We start from the raw sequence: 18,781 nt of genomic DNA on the forward strand, positions 1-18,781 counted from the left end.
CTGGAAAGGGATTGATTTGCAAGATCTTTAAGAAGGGCTATATGAAAGATTGTAACAACTAGCGGACAATGACTCTGTTACCTGTTTTCAGTTAGGTATTTTGCAGAATGGTAATAGAAAGAATGAAAGAAGGAATATACAAAAGATGAAGGAATGAGCAGGCAGTATGAAGACCAAAAATAGGAACCACTGAACAAGATTTTTATCCTTTGAAACGTACTTGCATAAACATAGCAATCAAGTGAATGGAGGACAGCTTTAATTATACTTTTTTATATACTAGTACTTCGAAAAGTCAACGAGAGGGTCTATGGAATACCAAGCAAGATCATACGAACCTTAAAGGGAATATATCCTGGATTTAAGTGAACCGTAATCAATCAGGGAATTGTTTGAGATATAATCCGGAGTGAAACAGGATTGTGTATTGTCAGGTTTTCTTTTCCTTCTAGTCATAGACTGGATCATGCCCAAAACAACTGCAGACAAAGCCAGAGGGATACGATGGAACTTTAATACTGTTCTAGAAGATCTTGACTTTGCTGACTACTTAGCACTTCTTTCCTTAAAACTTAGCGACCTTGATGAAAAAACGCAGAAATTAACAACTGAAGGTGAAAAAGTTGGAAATAAACTTAACCCCAAAAAAATGATAACACTATACAAGGAGAAATTAAAAGAAGTAGACAAGTTTATATACATTGAAGCAGTCATGGACAAAGAGGGAGGGGGAAGTAGCGAAATCAAGAACAGAATACAGAAAGTAATAGGGACATTCCATCGCCTAAAAAATATATGGTACGCAGGAGGAATTGGCCGAAAAACAAAAAAAGACACCTGTATAAATCATTATTTAATATGAAAAAGAAGATATGGTATGAATGCCAATGAGACAACTCAACACAAGAGACCAAAGTGACACAGACATTAACAATCATAGGTCACCGTACGGCCTTCAACAATGAACAAAGCCCATACCGCATAGTCAGATATAAAAGGCCCCGAAATTACAATGTAAAACAATGCAAACGTGAGAACTAACGGCCTTATGTATATAAAATAATGAACTTAAAACAAAAATGTAACAAGTAAACTAACGACAACCACTGAATTTTAGACCTGTATCGATATCATTGTATGGATGTGAAACATGGACACCCACAAACCTCGAAGAAAAGAAACTTAATACAGAAAAAAACACCAATGCCTAAGAAAGATAAGAATAAGATGGCAAAGTAAAACATCAAACAAAACAGTAAACGAAATTGCTAACACCAGAAACATCAGTTGTGAAATCTGAAGGAGACGGTGGACGTGAATATGACACATATTAAGGCGTGAAAGAGACGACAACAGCTATGTAGCACTACATTGGGTACATGAAGGGAAACAAACTAGATGAAAGCCAAAAACTACATTTTGGAGAAAAACAGAAAAAGAAAGGAACCAACAAGGATGGACCAGTTGGAACGTGACCAGAGCAGCGACAAAAGATAGAAAAGGTCGGAAAAGCAGTGTGGCGGCCTTATGCGACTTCTAGCGCAAAAAGAATTAAGATAAGGTAAGTAAGTGGGTCTGTTCTAAAGATTAAGATGATTTGTAGTACAAGTAGACAAAGCTTGTCGATAGTTTTGATGATAATATACATCAGTGTTCATCAGAGTTGGTTGTATGTAGATAATATCGGTCAGTTCCTTGAGGTACAGTTGATTTGTAGGTCTAGTAGAAACTACCTGTCCAGTTTTGATTATTATACACAATAATCTCTCTTAGGTTTTGGTTTATGTAAACATAGTTGGTCGGTACTTAAGGTGCAGTGGATTTGTGTGTCCAATAGAAAAAGCCTCTGAAAAGTGTTGTTTGTAATAGACATAGCTGCTTATTAGGTTCGAGTGTATGACGATTAAATTAGTCTGTATTTGAAGAACAAATGATGTGTACATTATGTAAACCAAGCCTGTCGAAGGTTTTGATGGTCATACTCATCAATATTAATCTGAGTGGGGTGTACGTAGATTGAATTGGTCTGTACTTAAGGTACTGTTAAAGTGTACCTTAAGAAGACAAAGCATGTCGATAGTGTTAATTTTAACACTTATTAGTATTCATCAGGATTGATTGCATTTAGATTCGATCAGTCTGTATTTTAGGTAGAGTTGATGTGTATGTCAAGTAGACTGTCCAATGTTTTGATTGTATTACTAATGTTATTTCAACTGATCGGGCGGAGCTTAAGTTTTAATATGCATAAGGACAGTTTATTTGAAGATGTGTGTGATAAGGATGGTTGCCGTTAACATTATTATTGAATTCTAATCACCTATCAGTGTCACCAAACGTATAAACAAAAAACTGAGTGTATGATATGGGACGAATAACTGGACACTTCATTGATGAGTTTATCCCAAAACTCCTGTCTATAGATGGACTGGTCTTAAATAAACGAAATTCTGAAACCCCGCCCAGTCAAGTGAAATAAATCTAGTAATAATACACAATAATGTTCTTTAGGTTTTGGTTTATATAAACGTGGTTGGTCTGTACTTGAGATTTAGTTGATTTGTATGTTAAGTTTACAAAGCCTGTCAAAATTGTTGCTGGTTATAGACATTTCTGTTCATTAGGTTTGAGTGTATAAAAATTGAATTGGTCTGTTCTTGGGGTACACATGATGTGTAATGCATGTAGACAAAGCGTGTCCAAAGTTTTGATGGTAATATCAGTTTTTTTTTCTTCCAGTATTTTTTTGACATGCCCTCCCCTCGTTTCTATTAAAGTCATCAAGACTAAATATTTGCCATCGATAGACCTCATAAGGACCTATAACCGGATGAGGCTGTGTAGGATTTCATCATTCCCTCTGAGAGTTATATCCCCTTGAAGCAATTTCTTTTATTTGCAATTTTCTTAAAAAGTGTTAGATATAGAATAAAATTGAAAATGGCAGCATGTACAGGAACAGATGGTAATGTTAATAAACATAAAAAATAGCAGGTTATTTGCCCTGATAAGGAGTTATTTCCCTTGAAAACTTATACATTTTTCGAAAAATTATATTTCGAGAACCGGAAGTCGTAGAGACTTGGGACCTTCACCAATACTTTTTAATTCATGTGACCTTTAATTTGTACCCAATATCAAAGGTCACTAAGTGCAAAAAAATACGCTTCAATTTCAAGCTTAAATATTAAGAAAGCGATAAGAGTTTGCTGCATACATACTGCATTTGAAATGTTCCTCTTGACAACCTCTACAATTTATACATTAAGCTCAAAAATGTCCTACTGTCTGTTCAAAAGAAACGTCAGCATAACACTTAAAACTATAGTAACATGTGTATATCTTTTATAAGGTAACAGATATCAAACTACTATAAACTGTAAAGATGATCAGTTATTAAAAACCTTCAGTTTGAGGTCAATGTCGGGTCAGGATGAAATTTTAATTTGACCTTCAAAGTGTACTATGACCTTGACCTTGTTATATTTGAAAGGTCAAGTGGTCCTGAGTTGAATGGTGGTAGTCCCATGTTTCTACGACTTCTGGTTCTCAAGTTTGGTATGGTATCATATATTTGATGATTCTTTGTAACCTTGATGAACTTCGGAATTGTCCCAAATCTTTTTCTACAATGTTGACCTTTAACTGCATGGCCCGGTTGTTCAAAAGTGTCGTTAGCCTTAACGATGATTAAGGATAACGAGTCGTTAAATCTTAACTAAGTCGTTAGCTAACATATGCGTTAAAATGTGTTGTTCAAAATTTTTTAACGACAATGTTAACTAACACTGCGTTAAGAGTCGTTAAATTTTTTGTCGTTAAAATGTTACCCACCATGCACAAAAAATCTTCACTTCCTGCTACCAAGATGGCTGACGTATCGCAAAAATATTACCTAGGGACAGAAAAGCCAATTTCACATCCATTGAGGCAAACCTGATCAGTTCAAGAGTTACACATACTTCCGATCTCAAAAATGTAGGCGGATGAGGTTATTAAGTAAAAAAAACCGAAAAGTTTCAGAAGGTATGCTTGTCGTATATCAAACGAAATATCGTGCAAAGTACATTACGAAAACATTACTTTTACAGGAAAGACCTTTCAATTGTTTTACAAACAATTGAGATACTAGTTATATTTTGGTTTTTGCATATAAAACAGGTACAGTTGTGTTTTTGAGGTACAGTTGATTGTGCCTTAAGGAGACAAAATCTTTGGATCTTTTTGATGGTAATATGCATTACTATTCATTATATTTTGGGTAATTAGGTCTTTCAACCTTTAGGGTGAAAGACCTATTGCTTTTGTTCTGATTGTTAGGTCTTTCCACTTTTCCTTGGAAAGACCTATTGGTTTTCTTCTGATTATTTTTTTTTTCTTCCGCCTAATTTTTTTTCCTTCGCTGTTTTTTTTTTTGTTTCGCAAGATGTCGCTTAGATAAATGAAATATGATATCGAACAGTATATGCGCTTTTGACACTGACCATGCTAAACCCAATACTTTCCCATATAAGAGTTATCTCCCCGAACAATATTTTTCTTGTTATAGCTTAATCTTCTCAACCGTATAAGAAATCGACAAATTTATTTTACCAAATTGCTAATTCTTTGAGCCTAAAATCCATGTATTTTAAAATTGCATAAAAATACATTTTAAACTGATCGACCTCGAATCACTATTACTGATATCAATGTTAATTTTGATAGCAATGTCTATGTAAGACTTTGTTATAACAAGTTTGTAAAATTCATACCATCATTTATAAAAACAACACATCACTTTTCTGCACTCTAATTATTTTTATAAAAGGTTTATAAATGACTTTTTTTGATACTTCTGAAGATAATTTATAACTACAAATAACACACAAATAATGATAGGATTATCCTTTTCAAAGGAAACCTATCATTTAAAAAATCATATAAAGTGTTCGCAACTTGTAATTTAATATATTTCTACAGTACATTTGCGTTCCATTACATTTTTAATCAATGGAAAAGGATTCCCGCCTTCGTGATAAAATAGCCTGATTCGCAAAGGTGATAAATGTACCAAATAACTTTGAATAAATGTTTACATCTGAATTTTACCGGGGTGAAAGGGTTGTTTTCGAGACAATTACACAGTAGTTAAACTGATTTGAACTATGATTCCATTGAACACAAAACGTATTTCCGTCTTTAATTTCCACTTAATTACCAGATAGTAATTTGAAATAAACGATATTTTATTTTTAGCCACAAATATCTATTAGCGAGAGAGTCGTCATGAAGCTCAATCGAAATCACTTCATGTAACGTACTAAACAAATTAACATATATATCGGTGATTTGTGCATTTGCCTTTGATGTGTACTCTCTGATAATGTCAATATCAGTGGACTGGTCGTAATATAGAAATTATTTGGTCAGTTCGCAATTGACATGAACGTTTGCACGGATCTACATAACTTTGATATACAAAATTGCTTTGGATATTTTTCGCACGTTTTTTGTTGGTGAATGAAACACTTTTACTTGTTTGGACGTGAAGAAATAGCCTTTTTGACCGATTGGTGTGAAGTTAAAAATTGAACAAAAAATGTTTGAAAACCCGGATAAACTTATAAAAACGTTTGGGTTATCTGCACAATTATTGATAGGTATCGTTGCTATGCACAATTACGTATAACCAACATATTGTCCATGCTATGCTATAATTCGGAGTTTAGTATGGCGTCCATTATCACTAAACTAGTATAGATATTTGTTAAGGGGCCAGCTGAAGGACGCCTCCGGGTGCGGGAGTTTCTCGCTGCATTGCAGACCTATTGGTGACTTTCTGCTTTTGTCTGTTCTATTGTCGGGTTATGGTCACTTTGACACATTCCCCATTCTCAATTTTATTTTATTTTTCTCAGACAGACCTCAGCAACCTAGCTTCTCTCTGCACATAGTAAGACAAAAGTGTTGCCGTAGATCATTTTTTTTTGGTAACATGTGGGAACGATATCCGGTCCCAACTTTAGACAAAATAAGCCGTAAAACACCTTTGATTTTATTCAAGTAGAATTTTAGCTACCTAGATTTATTTTCAACCTAGTAGGGACAAAAAAATTGCTATAGAATATTTTTTAGTAACTTTTCTGTAAGAGTTGGGAGCGATGTCCTGTCCCAACTTTGGACCTACTTTACAAAAAAAAAACAAAAAAAACCCGTAAAACACCCTTGCATTTATCAAGTATACCTCAAGTACCCAGCTTCCCTTTACACCTGTTGCGGACAAAAGTATTGCCGAAGAATATTTATTTATTATCCTTTTTGTATTGTGCACCTTGTGCTGTTGAAAGTATGGCAGTTTAACAGTTTGGTTTAACACTTTTCTGTAAGAATTGGAAATGGTGTCCAACCCCAACTTTGGACCTATTTAAAAAAAACAAAACAGAACAACACCCCGGATTTTTATTTTCAGGTAGACCACAGCTACCCAGCCTCTCTTCGCATTTAATCATACAAAATGATTGCCGTAGAACAATTTTTTATTAATTTTTCTGTAAAAGATGTCCGACCCCAACTTTTGACCTACTTAAAAAAAAGCCGAAAACCACCTTGGATGTTTTCCATTTAGACCTCAGTTACCCTGGTTCCCTTTACACCTAGTCCAGGCATTGCAGAAGAACATGTTTTTAAAAACTGTTGTTTAAAGGTGGAGTAGTGTGTCCAACCCCAACTTCGGACTTCTTTCCAAAAACACTAAGCCGAACAACACCCTATATTTTTTTTGTCAAGTACATCTCATCTACTCAGCTTCCCTTTGGGTCTCATGCAGACAATAGTATTGCCAAAGAACAATTTATTTATTTTTTTCTATAAGAGTTGGGAACGATATGCGATCCCAACTTTGGACTACTTAAAACAAAAGTAAGCCGAAAAACACCCTGCAATTGTTTTCTCAAGTAGACCTCAGTTACCCAGCTTCTCTTTACTACTAGTGCGGACACAAGTTTTGCCGAAGAACGTTTTTCTATTAATTTTTCTGTAAGGGTGGGGTAGAGTGTCTGCCCCCAACTTTGGACTACTTAAAAAAAAAACGATAAGACGAACACACCATGGATTTTAACTCAAGTTGACCTCAGTTACCCAGCTTCCCTTTACACCTATTGCGGACAAAAGGTTTGCCGTATAACATTTTATATGTACTTTTCTGTGAGAGTTTGGAAGGGGTCCGAATCCAACTTTGGACTTACTTAAAAAAAAAAATGTTCTCCAGTAAACCACAGCTACCGACCACCGTCCCTTTGCACTTAATGTGGACAAAAGTATTGCCGCAGATAATTTTTTATTAACTTTTTTGTAAGGGTGGGGCAGGGTGTCCGACCCAAACTTTGGACCTACTTAAAAACAAAAACAAATGAGCACAAAGACACCCTGTTGTTTTTTTCAAATAATCATAAGCTACACAGCTTCCCTTTGCACCTACTGCTGACAAAAGATTTGCCATAGAACATTTGTTAATAACTTTGTCTTTGAAAAATTAGAAAAATTAAACTTAGCCGAAGAACCCGCTGTGTTTTTGTTTCCAGTTGAACACAGCTTCCAAGCTTCTCTTTTCCCCTAGTGCGGACAACAGTATTGCTGTAGAACATTTTCTAATTACTTTTCTATAAGGTAAAAGGGTAGGGTGTCCAACCATAACTTTTGACCTACTCAAAGAATAATAAAAAACTAAGCCTGGATTTTAACTCAAGTAGACCACAGCTACCTAGCTTCCCGTTGCGCCTATTGCAGACAAAATTATTGACGTAGAACAGTTTTGATTAACTTGTCTGTAAGATAGTAAAGAATACTGTCCGAGTCAATCGTTGGGCCTACTTTAAAAAAAATAAACTAAGCCGAAAAACACACTATGCTCTTTCTCAAGTTCACTACAGCTACCTAACTTTCCTTTACACTTAGTGCGGACCAAAGTATTGACGTAGAACATGTTTTATTAACTTTTCTGTAAGGTAGTGAAGTAGACTGTCCGAGTCAATCTTTGGACCTACTTTTAAAAAAAAATAAACTAAGCCGAAGAACACCTTGTGTTCTTTCTCAAGTACACCACAGATACCTAGCTTTCCTTTGCGCCTAGTGCAGACTGTCCGACTCAATCTTTGGACCTATTTAAAAAGAAAATAAACTAGGCCGACAAAAACCCTGTGTTCTTTCTCAAGTACACCACAGCTACCTAGCTTTCCTTTGCGCCTAGTGGGGACAAAAGTATTGACGTAGAGTATGTTAACAACTATAGGTCACCGTAAGGCCTTCAACAATGAGCAAAGCCCATACTGCATAGTCAGCTATAAAAGGCCCCGATAAGACAATGTAAAACAATTCAAACGAGAAAACTTTCGGCCTTATTTATGTAAAAAAATCTCTATTAATTTTCCTGTCAGGTGATGGGATAGGGTGTCCGACCCCAACTTCGAACCTACTGAAAGAAAATAAAAAGCCGAAGAACAGCCTGTATTTCTTCTCAAGAAAACCACAGCTACCCAGTTTCCCTTTGCGCCTATTGCGGACAAAATTATTGACGTAAAACATTCTGTATTAACTTTTTTGGTAAGGTAATGGGGTAGGGTGTCCGACCCCAACTTTGAACTTACTTAAAAAAAAATAAACTAAGCCGAATAACAATCTGTGTTTTTCTCAAGTCCACCACAGCTTCCTAGCTACCCTTTGCGCCTAGTGCTGACACAAGTATTGACGTAGAACATTTTTTATTAACTTTCTGTAAGGTAGTGAAGTAGACTGTCCGACTCAATCTGTGGACCTACTTTAAATAAGATAAACTAAGCCGAAGAACACCGTATGTTTTTTGTCAAGTAGACCAAAGCTATCCAGCTATCGTTTGCGCCTAGTGCGGACAAAAGTATTGACGTAGAACATTTTTTACTAACTTTTCTGTAAGGTAGTTAAGTAGACTGTCCGACTCAATCTTTGGATCTTTTAAAAAAGAAAAAAAAACAAAGCCGAAGAACACCTGGTGTTTTTTCTCAAGTAGACCACAGCTATCCAGCTATCAATTGTGCCTAGTGCGGACAAAAGTATTGACATAGAACATGTTTTATTAACTTTTCTGTAAGGTCTTTTGACCTACTTAAACAAAATTAAACTAAGCAGCAGAACACCCTGTGTTCTTTCACATGTAGACCACAGCTAACCAGCTTCCCTTTGCGCCTTAAGCGGACAAAAATATTGACGTAGAATATTCTTTATTAATTTTTCTGTAAGGTTGTGGAGTAGGGTGTCCGATCTGTGGACCTACTTTAAAACAAAAACTAACTGAAGAACACCAGTGGTTTTTTTTCATGTCTTTCTCAAGTACACCACATTTACCTAGCTTCCCTTTGCGCCTATTGCGGACAAAAGTATTGACGTAGAACATGTGTTATTAACTTTTCTGTAAGGTAGTGAAGTAGACTGTCCATTTCAATCTTTGGACCTATTTAAAAAAAATAAACTAAGCCTAAGAACACCCTGTGTTCTTTCTCAAGTACACCACAGCTACCTAGCTTTCTTTTGCGCCTAGTGTGGACAGGATTATTGACACAGAACATATTTGATTAAAATTTCTGTAAGCTAGTGAAGTAGACTGTCCGAGTCAATATTTGGACCTAATTTCAAAAAAATAAACTAAGCCGAAAAACACCCTGTGTTTTTTCTCAAGTAGACCACAGCCACCCAACTACCCTGTGCGCCTAGTGCGGACAAAAGTATTGACGTAGAACATGTTTGATTAAATTTTCTGTAAGGTAGTGAAGTAGACTGTCCGACTCAATCTGTGGACCTACTTTAAATAAAATAAACTAAGCCGAAGAACACCGTGTGTTTTTTGTCATGTAGACCACATCTATTCAGCTATCCTTTGCGGCTAGTGCGGACAAAAGTATTGACGTAGAACATGTTTGATTAAATTTTCTGTAAGGTAGTGAAGTAGACTGTCCGACTCAATCTGTGGACCTACTTTAAATAAAATAAACTAAGCCGAAGAACACCGTGTGTTTTTTGTCAGGTAGACCACATCTATTTAGCTATCCTTTGTGGCTAGTGCGGACAAAAGTATTGACGTAGAACATGTATTATTAACTTTTCTGTAAGGTAGTGAAGTAGACTGTCCGATTCAATCGTTGACCTTAATAGCTTAATGTTTTACAAAACAGGAAATTTACACTTAGACATTGTAAGAAGGGAATATTTGGAGAATAATTACATCACTTGTATTTGTCCCATTCTGGTGTGTTCATCACAAGTTAGGGATAACAATGAGAAAGTAAATTCTGATCGATTGGAGAGTAACCATATCGAGGCTGCTCGAATAGTTACGGGATCAACGAATAACGATAGTGGGAACAGTATCTGTAATGAGGCGTAATTTGAAAAAAAATTAACGGAAGGTGGGAGGTTAAAACACTAGCTTTTTTATAAGATTAAATAACCAAGCTCCAGATTATTTGGTTCCGAATTTTGTATCAGATATTAATTATAATAATTTGAGTAACAATTCCCGTAAACCATTCATCAACTACTCCAGTCTTTTTCATCATCCATTACATTGTGGAATCCTTTGGACAGAAGTGTTATACCTATTGCTTAATTGTTTTGTTTAAACGAAAGTTGCATAAACTATATTATAGAAACAAAAAAATCTCCGAGATTTTTTTTCGAGGAAGACCATTTGCGTCTTTTACAACAGATGAAGCGTTCTGCATTCTGACTTTAACAAATCAAATTTGATACAAAATATTAATTGTTCCTGTGGTTCAATCAATGAAAATATCGACCACTATTTAATGTATTGTATTAATTTCTCATCATCTAGAAATCTATTGTCAAATAAAATTACAAGTGTTTTTAATGTTGATATTACAATCGATTTACTATTTTGTCGGGGTGATGCGTGGAGTACTGAAGAAAATTATGTTAAGTGTCTGTCTTTTCAAAAGTATATAAGAATACCGAACGTTTTTCTGTGCGTTGATAACGGAAATTCCCTGTAAACAATATATGCGATTAAAATATTTCTATATAAGGGCTATAACCGAATGATATTGAAGCATAATTACTATCATATTATGTTACCAATAACAATTCATTGATTGTTAATGGAAAAATACGAATTAATTAATAGTCACCGCTGTTTCGTGTATATCCTTTCCAAGAAAAACGTGTATATTACATGAAGAATTATGAGTATGAACAAGCTATATCTCCACAAGATTAGATTGCGCATCTAAAAATTACACACTGGAAAATCGGCGGGCTTATTTTTATTTATATTGTAAATAAAATGCACTTGATAAAAATCCTTTGATTAGTTTGAACCGTCTCATTTAAGCTTCATGTCGTTATGTTTTGCTATTTTCTTCGTATAGAATATATAATGCGTTCATTTATAGATGTGTATTTTTCTTATTGCTTCGGAAAAGACGTTACTAAGTTTAAAACGTACGGCTGATCACCTTGTCAATTTTAACCATAACTATATGTCACATCAATGAAATATTATTATAGATTATATTTTAAAGAGAATATTCGGGATTTAGTCTTTTTTTTTTTTTTTCAATTTGAGAAAAAAAGAAATATTATCCATTAATAAGGTTACTTGATAACATTTACAGTCTGTCCATGGATAACGATCATGTCCGTTTTGTAATGTTGAATGCTGATTAACAGGATGACAAAGTAGAAAAGTGTTTTCTTTTCTCGACAACGACATCGTGTCATACAGTGCAAAACTAAAAAGTGCAAAGGGGGTTTGTCTTCATACTGTCATTATGTCATTCAAATGTATCATGTTACACAGGTAATACTGGTCGTTATTGAAGTAAAACAAAATCTATTAAATGAAGTCCTAGCATGTTGGATTTAAACCTTTGCAGTAAGTTTATTGATTTGTATTATGATTTCTTAAATGGTTAATTGTAGAAATTCTTGATTAATTTGTTTTGAAATTTGAAGAACAGTTCTGTCCTTCCAAATGTTTGCCAAAGGTTACATTTGATTAAAATATGAACTGTATTAAATTGAACGTTATTTTTCCCTTTTTTAAAAAGCTTTTATCACTGATGTTCCAAAATGAACCTGGATTTCTTATCAAGTAGACCTAGGTTACCTGGCTTCCCTTTGTATCTAGTGCGGACAAATGTATTGCCGTAGAACATTTTTCATTAACTTTTCTGTAAGGGTGGAGTAGGGTGTCCGACCCCAACTTTGAACCTACTTTGAATAAAACTAAGCCGAACAAGACCCTGGATTTTTCTCAAGTAGACCTCAGCTATCAAGCTTCCCTTTGCATCTAGTACTGACAAAAGTATTGCCGAAGAACATTTCTTATTAACTTTTCTGAAAGGGTGGGCTAGGATGTCCGACCCCAACTTTGGAACTACTTTGAATAAAACTAAGCCGAACAACATCCTGGATTTTTTTCTCAAGTATACCTGAACTACTTAGCTTCCCTTTTCACGTAGTGCAGACACAAGTATTGCCGTAGAACATTTTTAATTAACTTTTCTGAGTCAGACCCCAACTGTGAACCAACTTAAAAACATAACTAAGCCGAACAACACCTTGGATTTTTTCTCAAGTAGACCTTAGCTGCTTTGCTTACCTTTGTAACTAGGGCAGACAAAAGCATTGCCGTAGAACATTTTTAATACACTTTTCTGTAAGGGTGGGCTAGGGGTCCTACCCCATCTGTTGACCTACTTAAAAACAAAACTAAGCCAAACAACACCCTGGATTTTTCTCAAGTAGACCTTAGCTATCAAGCTTCCATTTGCACCTAGTGCGGACAAAAGTATTGCCGTAGAACATTTGTTATAAACTGTTCACTAAGGGTTGGGTAGGATGTCAGACCTCAACTTTGGACCTACTTTAGAAGAAAAAAACTAAACCGAAGAACACCCTGGATTTGTTCTCAAGTAGACATAAGCTACCCTTTTTCCCTTTGCAACTAATGCAGACAAAGGTATTGCCGTAGAACATTTTTTTTATTATCTTTTCTGTAAGGATGGGGTAAGGTGTCCGACCCCAACTGTGGACCTACTTAAAAACAAAACTAAGCCGCACAACACCCTGGAATTTTTCTCATGTTGACCTCAGCTAGCCTGCTTCGCTTTGCACCTAGTGCAGACACAATTTATGCGTAAAACATTTGTTCTTAACTTTTCTGTAAGGGTGGGGTAGGGTGTCCGACCCCAACTGTGAACCTACTTAAAAACAAAACTAAGCCGAAAAACACCCTGGATTTTTTCTCATGTTGAACTCAGCTATCCAGCTCCATTTCCACATAGTGCAGACAGACATTTTGACGTACAACATATTTTTATTGACTGTTCTGTAAGGGTGGGGTAGGGTGTCCGACCCCAACTTTGGACCTACTTAAAAACAAAACTAAGCCGAACAACACCCTGGATTTTTTTCTCAAGTATACCTGAGCTATTTAGCCTCCCTTTGCACGTAGTGCAGACACAAGTATTGCCGTAGAACATTTTTAATTAACTTTTCTGAGTCAGACCCCAACTGTGGACCAACTTAAAAACATAACTAAGCCGAACAACACCTTGGATTTTTTCTCAAGTAGACCTTAGCTGCTTTGCTTACCTTTGTAACTAGTACAGACAAAAGCATTGCCGTAGAACATTTTTAATAAACTTTTCTGTAAGGGTGGGTTAGGGGTCCGACCCCAACTGTTGACCTACTTGAAAACAAAACTAAGCCAAACAACACCCTTGATTTTTTCTCAAGTAAAACTTAGCTGCCCAGCTTCCCTTTGCAACTAGTGCAGACAACAGTGTTGCTGTAGAACATTTTTTATTATCTTTTCTGTAAGGGTGGGGTAGGGAATACGACAACAACTGTGGACCTACTTTAAAACAAAACTAAGACGCACAACACCCTGTAATTTTTCTCATGTTGACCTCAGTTACCCTGCTTCGCTTTGCACCTAGTGCAGACACAATTTATGCGTAAAACATTTTTTCTTAACTTTTCTGTAAGGGTGGGGTAGGGTGTCCGACCCCAATTCTGGACCTACTTAAAAGCAAAACTAAACCGAACAACACCCTGGATTTTTTCTCATGTTGAACTCAGCTATCCAGCTCCAATTCCACCTAGTGCAGACAAAAATGTTGACGTACACCATATTTTTATTGACTGTTCTGTAAGGGTGGGGTAGGGTGTCCGACCCCAACTGTGGACCTACTTAAAAACAAAACTAAGCCGAACAACACCCTGGATTTTTTCTCATGTTGAACTCAGCTATCTAGCTCCATTTCCACCTAGTGCAGACAAAAATTTTGACGTACAACATATTTTTATTGACTGTTCTGTAAGGATGGGGTAGGGTGTCCGACCCCAACTGTGGACCTACTTAAAAACAAAACTAAGCCGAACAACACCCTGGATTTTTTTCTCAAGTATACCTGAGCTACTTAGCTTCCCTTTGCACGTAGTGCAGACACAAGTATTGCCGTAGAACATTTTTAATTACTGTAACTTTTCTGAGTCAGACCCCAACTGTGGACCAACTTAAAAACATAACGAAGCCGAACGACACCTTGGATTTTTTCTCAAGTAGACCTTTACTGCTTTGCTTACCTTTGTAACTAGTGCAGACAAAAGCATTGCCGTAGAACATTTTTAATAAACTTTCCTGTAAGGGTGGGTTAGGGGTCCGACCCCAACTGTTGACCTACTTAAAATCAAAACTAAGCCGAACATCACCCTTGATTTTTTCTCAAGTAGAACTTAGCTGCCCAGCTTCCCTTTGCAACTAGTGCAGACAAAAGCGTTGCCATAGAACATTTTTTATTAACTGTTCTGTAAGGGTGGGATAGGGTGTCCGAACCCAACTTTGGACCTAGTAAAAAAAAATTTAAGCCTGACAACACCCTGGATTTTTTATCAAGTAGACATCAGCTACCCAGCTTCCCTTTGCACCTAGGGCAGACAAAAGTGTTGCCGTAGAACAATTTTTATTAACTTTTCTGTAAGGGTGGGATAGGATGTCCAACCCAAACTTTGGACCTAGTTTAAACAAAATTAAGCCGAACAACACCCTTGACTTTTTATCAAGTAGACATGAGCTACTAAGCTTCTTTTGCACCTAGTGCAGACAAGAGCATTGCCGTAGAATTTTTTGAATTAACTTTTCTTTCATGGTGCGTTAGGATGTCCGACCCCAACATTGGACCGTCTTAAAAACAAAACTAAGACGAACAACACCCTGGATTTTCCCCAAGTATACCTGAGCTACTAAGGTTCCCTTTGCACGTAGTGCAGACAAAAGTATTGCCGTAGAACATTTTTAATTAACTTTTCTGTAAGGGTGGGTTAGGGCGTCCGACCTCAACTGTGCACCTACTTACAAACAAAACTGAGCGGAACAACACCCTGGATTTTTTCTCAAGTAGACTTCAGCTACCCAGCTTCCCTTTGCACCTAGTGCAGACAAAAGTTTTGCCGTAGAACATTTTTAATTAACTTTTCTGTAAGAGTGGGTTAGGGTGTCAGACCCCAATAGTGGACCTACTTAAAAACATAACTAACCCGAACAACACCTTGGATTTTTCTCAAGTAGACCTTAGCTACTTTGCTTCCCTTTGCAACTAGTGCGGACAAAAGTATTCCCGTAGAACATTTTTAAAAAAACATTCTGTAAGGGTGGGTTAGGGTGTCCGACCCCAACTGTGGACCTACTTAAAAACAAAACTAAGCCGAACAACACCCTTGATTTTTTCTCCAGTAGACCTCAGCTGTCCAGCCTCCCTTTGCACATAGTGCAGACACAAGTGTTGCCATAGAACATTTTTTATTAAGTTTTCTGTAAGGGTGGGATAGGGTGTCTGACCCCAACTTTGGACCTAGTAAAAAAAAAATTAAGCCGAACAACACCCTGGATTTTTTATCAAGTAGACATCAGCTACCCAGCTTCCTTTTGCACCTAGAGCGGACAAAAGTATTGCCATAGAACATTTTTTATTAACTTTTCTGTAAGGGTTGGATAGGATGTCCGACTACAACTTTGAACCTAGTCAAAACAAAAAAAAATTAAGCCGAACAACACCCTGAATTTTTTATCAAGTAGACATCAGCTACTAAGCTTCCCTTTTCATACAGTGCGGATGAAAGTATTGCCGTAGAACATTTTTTATAAACTTTTCTGTAAGGTTGGGGTAGGGTGTCCGACCCCAACTTTTGACCTACTTTAAAAGAACAACACCCTTAATTTTTATCTCATGATGACCTCAGCTACGCAGCTCCATTTTCACCTAGTACAGACAAGGTTTTGCCGTGCAACACATGTATATAAACTTTTCTTAAAGGTTAGGGTAGGGTGTCCGACACCAACCGTGGACATACTTTAAAAATAAACTAAGCCGAAAAAACCCTACATGTGTTTTCTCAAGTAGACTTCAGTTACCCAGCTTCCCTTTACTACTAGCGCGGAATGTCCGAGTCAATCTTTAGACCTATGTAAAAAATACCAAGCCGAAAAACACCCTGTGTTATTTCTCAAGTACATCACAGCTACCTAGCTTTCCTTTGCGCCTAGTGCGGACAAAAGTATTGACGTAGAACATGTTTTATTAACTTTTCTGTAAGGTAGTGAAGTAGACTTTCCGAATCAATCTTTGGACCTATTTAAACAAAAACAAAAAACTAAGCCGACGAACACCTTGTGTTTTTTCTCAAGTAGACCACAGCTACACAGCTTCCCTTTGCTCCTAGTGCGGACAAAAGTATTGACGTAGAAAATTTTAATTAAGTTTTCTGTAAGGTAGGGAAATTGACTGTCCGAATCAATCTTTGGACCTATTTAAAAAAATAAATAAAGCCGAAGAACAACCTGTGTTTTTTCTCAAGTAGACCACAGCTACATAGCTTTCCTTTGCGCCTAGTGCGGACAATAGTATTGACGTAGAGCATGTTTTATTAACTTTTCTGTAAGGTAGTGAAGTAGACTGTTCGACTCAGTCTTTGGACCTACTTTCAAAAAAATAAACTAAGCCGATGAACACCCTGTGTTCTTTCTCAAGTAGACCACAGCTACATAGCTTTCCTTTGCGCCTAGTCCGGACAAAAGTATTGACGTAGAGCATGTTTTATTAACTTTTCTGTAAGGTAGTGAAGTAGACTGTCCGACTCAATCTTTGGACCTACTTTCAAAAAAAAAAAACTAAGCCGATGAACACCATGTGTTTTTTCTCAAGTACATCTCATCTATTTAGCTTTCCTTTACGCCTAGTGCAACAAAAGTATTGACATAGAACATGTTTTAGTAACTATTCTGTAAGGTAGTAAAGTAGACAGTGCGACTCAATCTTTTGACATATTTAAAGAAAAAATAAACTAAGCCGAAGAACACCCTGTGTGTTTTCTCAAGTAGACTACAGCTACACAGCTTCTCTTTGCTCCTAGTGAGGACAAAAGTATTGACGTAGAACATGTTTGATTAACTTTTCTGTAATGTGGTGAAGTAGACTGTCCGACTCAATCTGTGGACCTACTTTAAATAAAATAAACTAAGCCGAAGAACACCGTGTGTTTTTTGTCAGGTAGACCACATATATTCAGCTATCCTTTGCGGCTAGTGCGGACAAAAGTATTGACATAGAACATGTTTTATTAACTTCTCTGTAAGGTAGCGAAGTAGACTGTCCGATTCAATCTTTGGACCTACTTTCAAAAAATAAACTAAGCCGAAGAACACCAAGTGTTCTTTCTCAGGTACACCAAATTTACCTAGCTTCCCTTTGCGCCTATTGCGGACAAAAGTATTGACGTAGAATATGTGTTATTAACTTTTCTGTAAGGTAGTGAAGTAGACTGTCCATTTCAATCTTTGGACCTATTTAAAAAAAATAAACTAAGCCTTAGAACACCCTGTGTTCTTTCTCAAGTACATCACAGCTACCTAGCTTTCTTTTGCGGCTAGTGTGGACACAAATATTGACATAGAACATGTTTTATTAACTTTTTTGTAAGGAAGTGAAGTAGACTGTCCGATTCAATCTTTGGACCTACTTTCGAAAAAATAACAAAGCCGAAGAACACCCTGTGTTTTTTCTCAAGTAGACCCAGCTATTCAGCTATCCTTTACACCTAGGGCGGGCAAAATTATTGACGAAGAACATGTTTTATTAACTTTTCTGTAAGGTAGTGAAGTAGACTTTCCGACTCAATCTTTGGACCTATTTAAACAAAAACAAAAAACTCAGCCGAAGAACACCCTGTGTTTTTTTTCTCAAGTAGACCACAGCTACCAAGCTTCCCTTTGCGCCTAGTGCGGACAAAAGTATTGACGTAGAACATTCTCTATTGGTTTTTCTGGCAGGAAATGGGATAAGGTGTCCGACCCCAACTTCCGACCTACCGAAAGAGAATTAAAAGCCGAAGAACACCCTGTATTTCTTCTCAAGTAGACCACGGCAACCTAGCTTCCCTTTGCGCCTATTGCAGACAAAAGTATTGACGTAGAACATGTTTGATTAACATTTCTGTAAGGAAGTGAAGAAGACTGTCCGACTCAATTGTTTGACCTATTTTAAAATTAAAAAAAAGACTAATCCGAAGAACACCGTGTGTTTTTTCTCAAGGACACCACATCTACCTAGCTTCCCTTTGCTCCTATTGCAGACAAAGGTTTTGACGTAGTAGGTGTTATTAACTTTTCTGTAAGGTAGTAAAGTAGACTGTCCGATTCAATCTTTGGACCTACTTTCAAAAAAATAAACTAAACCGAAGAAAACCCGGTGTT

The 18,781-nt window shown here is 36.6% G+C and overlaps 2 protein-coding genes across 2 annotated transcripts in view; both read left to right on the forward strand.

Moving 5' to 3' along the window:
* Positions 1-466: 466 nt before the first annotated feature.
* On the forward strand, positions 467-862 carry LOC139484895 (uncharacterized). Its single transcript, XM_071269326.1, has one exon. It carries the CDS (start codon positions 467-469, stop codon positions 860-862), a length of 396 nt encoding a protein of 131 aa, XP_071125427.1.
* Positions 863-11,756: 10,894 nt separating this feature from the next.
* Positions 11,757-18,781, forward strand: part of LOC139528569 (uncharacterized) — a 234,754-nt gene continuing 227,729 nt past the window's right edge. Inside the window, exon 1 of the mRNA XM_071324612.1 lies at positions 11,757-11,899. The gene's annotated coding sequence lies outside the window, so the exon portion shown is untranslated. The remainder of the gene's footprint in view (positions 11,900-18,781) is intronic.

Source organism: Mytilus edulis, chromosome 1 (assembly GCF_963676685.1).
Source record: "Mytilus edulis chromosome 1, xbMytEdul2.2, whole genome shotgun sequence".
NCBI lineage: Eukaryota > Metazoa > Mollusca > Bivalvia > Mytilida > Mytilidae > Mytilus > Mytilus edulis.

Bases quoted from the DNA above. Each gene is read 5' to 3' on its own strand.
- LOC139484895 (XM_071269326.1), top strand. From the start codon at position 467: ATGCCCAAAACAACTGCAGACAAAGCCAGAGGGATACGATGGAACTTT.